The sequence below is a fragment of the Metopolophium dirhodum genome, chromosome 1 (assembly GCF_019925205.1).
Source record: "Metopolophium dirhodum isolate CAU chromosome 1, ASM1992520v1, whole genome shotgun sequence".
Lineage (NCBI taxonomy): Eukaryota > Metazoa > Arthropoda > Insecta > Hemiptera > Aphididae > Metopolophium > Metopolophium dirhodum.
Genome location: NC_083560.1, coordinates 77,089,607 through 77,095,798, shown reverse-complemented (window position 1 = coordinate 77,095,798; position 6,192 = coordinate 77,089,607). Strand labels below are relative to the sequence as shown.

General features: G+C 28.8%; 1 protein-coding gene across 2 annotated transcripts; it reads right to left on the bottom strand.

The window, feature by feature from the left end:
- Positions 1–3,484: 3,484 nt before the first annotated feature.
- Positions 3,485–5,976, bottom strand: LOC132936847 (52 kDa repressor of the inhibitor of the protein kinase-like). 2 transcript variants are annotated; one of them, XM_061003634.1, is made up of 4 exons: positions 5,721–5,976; positions 5,360–5,511; positions 5,203–5,287; positions 3,485–4,776 (listed from the first exon to the last, which is right to left on the bottom strand). In XM_061003634.1, the coding sequence occupies exons 1-4, from the start codon at positions 5,831–5,833 to the stop codon at positions 4,734–4,736; spliced, it is 393 nt and encodes a 130-aa protein (XP_060859617.1). In that variant the 5' UTR covers positions 5,834–5,976; the 3' UTR covers positions 3,485–4,733. The 2 variants fall into 2 exon arrangements, with proteins under 2 accessions (XP_060859617.1, XP_060859618.1); XM_061003635.1 differs by having other exon boundaries at positions 3,491–4,776; positions 5,268–5,287.
- Positions 5,977–6,192: the final 216 nt, after the last annotated feature.

The window sequence follows — 6,192 nt, the reverse complement described above, 5'->3', positions numbered from 1 at the left end:
TTTGTAGGGCCCGGATTTATATGCATTTGCATGTTTTTTCTGAATAGTCCAAAAAATAGCTTAGTAAGCTACAAGTTTGATTTGTAATCAATAGATCCGAAATATAAAGTCAAAGTGAATGGCGAAAAACATTTCACAGTCATCATCCAACATTTATCAACTGAAAAACACAAAAGTGCAGTTCAACGTACGAATTTACTAGAAAAAAATCAAACATTAATTTCAAATGTAAACTCAAAATCTCCCTTTTTTCAAGAAATATGCAATGCAATAGTTTCAGCAGATCTACCTTTTAATAAATTAAAAAACAAGTGCTTCCGGGAATTTCTAGAAAAATACACTAAGCAAACTATTCCAAATGAGTCAACACTCAGAAAAAATTATTTATCTGATATATACGACCTAACCATCACCAACATCCAAAGCATCGTCACGTGTATTATTTTTTAAAACTGAGTTACCCGAAATTCCGTTACCGCCACAACCAATAATTACTAGGTGGAGTACTTGGTTAGAGTCTGCTATTTATTATTCTGATCATTTTCAAGATTTTAGTCGCGAAGTAAATATGTTTGAAAAAAACGATGCGGTATCCATACAAATTACGCAAAATTTAATTGAAGATCCAAATTTAACTAGTGATCTTGCTTATATAAAATTGCACTTTAATTTTTTTCCGAGTAGCATAACTTTATTAGAAAAAAAAATACATCTTTAAACGATTCAATTAATTTGATGAAGAATGTTGAAAATAATATTTCCAAAATACCAAACGAAAACGTCGGAAAAGCAATTCAAGACAAATTTCAAGCTGTTTTAAAGAAAAATAAAGGCTATGAAACCTTGAAAAAAATCTCTGCTTGTATTGATGGAACAAATGAAACTTTTGAAAATATAGAATAAAATCTCAGTCCAAGCGACGTATCTCTTTTTAAATATGCTCCCGTCACATCTGTCGACGTAGAGAGGAGTTTTTAAAGGTACAAAAATGTATTGGCTGATAATCGACAAACTTTCACTTGAAAACTTGAAAAAAACATTCGTGGTACAATTCAAGATGAATGCTTTTGGTATGTATTAATTTTCGTTTAGTCACATAATTTATTTAATAAAAATATTTTATTTTTAATTTTTCAGATTGAAATTACAAAATGTTGAAACTAAAAAAAATGAATCAAAAAAATATACATAGTATAATTTATTTGAACATAATAAAAATAATAAAAATAAAAAAAAAAATTTTAATCGATTTCTTTGCATATTATTTATTTTATAGGGTAAATTTCTATAAAATAAGACCATAAATGCATATTTTACAGTGCATATTTCTTAGGTTTTTAGAGCAATATAAATCCGGGCCCTAGTTATTTGTATTGTTTTGAAAGTCAAAATAATGAAAAAACTATATGGAAAAATTGTGTTGCAAATTATAAAAAAATGTAAAAGGTTTTTTATGATCTAAGGTTCTTGCTTTTTTAGGAATGTACAAACTTTAACCTATTAAAGTTATGTAGTTTTGGGTGGACTTTGTGTGTAAATGTGTTATATTATGACTTATATCTAATCACTAATCAGTACCGCAGTATTTAGAATTTTTATGACCCAGGATAAAAGATATTATTATTTTTCAAATCAATGCAGTAAGTATATTATAGTAGGTACAGTAAGTTTAGGTTGTGCCTCTAAAAGTAATGTATAATTCCAATTTGGAATGATGTCGATCAGTTCGTCCAATTGCAGGTGACATCGGCGAAGGTCATATAAATGGGCGTGTGTCACATAAATTGACTATGAATACGAACATAAAACTATAATAATTTATAAGAAATAAAATTCAATATCGCTTCGATTTTATAAAGGTATTATGGTGATAATTAGAGCTGACATATATTTTAGGCATTTTTATATTTTTATTAGTCGGTCAAAACAATAGGTAGATTATACCGAAATGTATTTCATAACCGATAACGACTCTGTATACAAAAGTTTATTTTGTATATTTTAGGATTTTAAGAGATGTTTAGAGCATATTTATGATTCTTACATATTCAACTCTTTGAATCAAGAATCAAAAAATTATAGAAATAATAAATATTAATTTTCTTGTACCTATCGAAGTCATCAGTCCTGGTTTCTAGTTTGGTATACCATCAATAGATAGTGGACAATAGATCGCGCGGCAATTGATCGTATACGACAATCAATAGTGTACAACGTTTTTGACAAAATTAAAAAAAATTATTATAAAATTTTAAATTAAAATATTAAAATTATAATTTACTTTATAATATGAGTTTAAAATATATAAAGAGTGAAAGAGGCATCAACATTTTGGTGGATAGTGAATACATGTATCAGCGTGAATGCAATAAGCCCGAAAAAAGCATTACCTAAAAAATCTAAAAAAGCAACTACCTAGTGTCGCCTCATTGAAAAAACTGTACAACGTGTTTGTTAAGCTGAGCTATCAGCTCCGTCAAATCCAGTCGACTTTAATTTTAATATTCCGGAAAAATTTGAATTAACAACTGTTGGGTACACAATCGGCAATTTGAATTTTGCGCGGTCGTATGCGATACGCATATGTCGCAATGTTGTCACCCTGCCGCCACGCCGCCGAAAACTGTGTGAACGAACTTTGTACTCAAGAAAACTGAGATAGATAAGAATATACTGGAGCGCGGACTCGCCCGTGTTTGTATGTTACGAAAAACGGGCCGTCTCATCTGCCGCTACCCCCACCACCGTATGGCATGAAATTGAGCTCCCATAAAAATAACATTGAAAGACTACACATTTTAACTTAACATAACTTTGGGATAAATGGTCGTATTGCGTTAACTTTGGTACCAACTTTTTTGTGTTCATGTGGACTTCAAATTTATATACAAATTATAATTATAATTTATATACATATATATTTATTTAATTTACCAAAAATAAAAATTATATGAACAACATTTTTAATAATGAAAAAATAAACATTTTTCTTAGTTTTATATATAAAAGTTAGGTAATTACACAAACATAATATTCATTAATACATAAATGTATTAAGTACATAAAACATTTATACATTTTTAAATAAAACTTATTTGGAAAGCTTAACCCTTAATGAAGATTTATTTTTTTGTACTTCACGAATATTGTACTCTTTTTGATAGTGACGCATTCTTATATTAATAAAATGTTTACAAATAGCTTTAAATAATGTGTATTCATGACTAGGAGTACCAAGATCGACATTGATTGGATGGAATCCAGTAAAAAAGAAATTTTTACTTTTAGCTGGTATACTTCTCTTAGCACACTCAAAAATATTTAAGGATACATTTTTATGTAATGCTTTTACCTTTACAACAATAATTTGAAATGCTTTTTCTAAATGTTGAACAATCAAAGAAATAGCCTTTGAAACAATAAACAATTTTCCTCTATTAACAGAAGAAGTAAATGTTAAACTGTTTGCATAAATATGATCAGATTGATGTTCTGTTAATGCTTCAATACAAAAAGTACAGGACATTTTTTTTACCAAGTTTCGAATAATATATCCCGAAATATAATCTAAAATATCAGTAGTATATTCTTCAGTTTTCTATCTCGTCGAGTTTGTTTGGCCATTTTGTATGTTGGTCATGGCAATATGTTCGTAGTAATCGTCCTATTTCTCTATTATACCTCTCTACGGGATTCGATTGTGGATGATATTTTGTGGAATGTTTTTGTGTTATTCCTAGTTCTTTTAGCTTGTTTTTCCATAACGTGGCTGTGAATTATGTGCCATTGTCAGTGAGGATCGATTTTGGTTTCCCTGTGTTTGGAATGTAATCTTGTTCGAGCCTGTTGATGATTGCTTTGGTTGTAGCTTTTTTTAACGCATATAATTTGATGAATTTGGAGAATGTATCTAATATTGCTAGAATATAGTGTGTCCCACCAGGGCCTGGACACTGATAAAAATTAACACGGTAAACATACAGAATACTCAAAAACGCGGCGGCCATGTTGGCGTTGGTTAATCAGTGTCACCATACCAGAAAAACAAAATGTTTATTACAATATTTTTCCAAAAATGTATAGATCCAATTAGCTTTATTCAAATTATTTGCTAGGTACTTGCTTAAAATTTAAAATTTTTAATTTTAGCAACCGTAAAAGACTATTATGGATCAAATACACAGTTAAGGAAGGATAATGTACTGAAACACATGGTGGAAAAAATACACATTTTATTTTATTAAATCAAATATATATTTTATGTATAAGCTTAAATGCAGCTGATGTAGTTTTAAAAGCTAATAGCACACGAGTGTTTGAAGGCAGGCTTGAATAGTGGAGAGAGATACCATATGAATATGGGTTAAAAATTAGAGAATAGATTGAGAAGGCATGTTGAGGCATGAAGAAATAATAAAAGTCAAGACAGGTAACTCAAATTTGAAGGAAAAAGATAAAGAGGATTGGTTATTGCAGGAATATGATGGTATATTGAGCAAAACAAATACTAATAGACCCCACTTGCGTGGAATAAAGGCGAAGTTGGAGAAGCAGAAGCAGCAGTGAAATATTTCTGAAAAATAAAACATAAATTAATATACGTGACCAATATACTAGCCATATTAAAATAATTAAATGATACTAATGAGATCACTTCACTGCCAGTGATGGGCAGTGTCTTAGATATATTTCTATCTTGTATATTTTGACATAGTTAATTGTAATTTGTATCTTTATACTATTTTCAGGTATTTAGGATCCTGGTGTCTAAAGTGCCTGTAAAATTATAACAATAAATAAGTCATTATTTTTAAAATATTAGACAACATGTAATCTCAAATTAGACTAAGAAATTTTTTTAATTATAATTATAATAACTAAATTGTACAAATAAAAAAAAAATAAAAAAAAAACAACAATAATAAATATTAAATACTAATTAAACAATATTTGTCTAGAATATGATGAATTTTACATTATTATGTCATCATGTTATCATTAATTATAAATGTTTTAGTATTGTCAGTTTTCTATTTTTAAATTGACGTTCTGATACTAACTCTCTATTTAAAAATTTAACAGAAGAAAATATTCTAAATCTTACAAATAGCTTAATTAAATAAACATAATCAAAATTTGAACATGGGTGCTTAAAAGGTACATTACATAAAAATTCATTTAAATTAGAAGCTATTCCTTTACCAACTGCTAATAAAGGTACAGATTCCAACTTTGTCACTAGATGATAACTCCAAAGATGTACTTACATCACAACCATCTCTTTCATCTGAATATAAATAAAAAATAAAAGGCGATTAGAAAATTACTGCTGCTAAATGTCATATTAGTTCTTACGTACCTGGAAATAGTGTAGGTATAGCATCTGGTTTTAACCTGTTCTCCAAAAAATTTAAAAACATATTTTTTTCAAAATGTTTTCCACATAATTTAGTATTTTTTTGTTGTAGAATGTCAGCTGGCAGTTGACATCGCTCTAACCAAATTTTACATCTAAAAGTGTAATAAAAAATGGTTTATTTATACTAAAAAACACAATTGACTTGGTTCTTGTTACATATTGTAGGTGCACTACATAGTTTACTAGACTTAAAACATTTGGTATATTGTGCAACTGTGTAATATTATGTTATATATTTAACAAGTACCATTGAATAGTTTGATAATTAACATCATTATAAGTTATAATATAAAATACTTACCGAGCAGGATCTTTGGGAAAAGAAAAAAAACTAACACTTTCTTTTTGAATTTTAAGTTCTCCGCACGATTTCACAATACATTTAAATGAATACCCACTCTTTCGGCTCGACATTGTTATAATATGAAGATATATAACAAAATGTACAATATTTTTGACAAAGGCACAGACCACAAGAGCACAGTTAAAAGGCAGTACGCACTATAAATAAAAAACGTGTAACAAATGCTCTTGCTAAGTTTTTTAATGAAAAAAAAAAGAAAAATATGAATTATGATACCAGTTGTTTACCTGATAACACTAAATTGATAAAGTAGCCAACGCCAACATGGCCGCCACGTTTTTGTTTACATTTAAAGTGTCCCTTCTGATTTAATCTATTCTGTGGTCCCACCACGTCCGGTGGGAAGAGGGCCCATAAGATCGATTGACACTGTATCAAATGGCTCTATTGGTTTATGTGATGAGTTCTG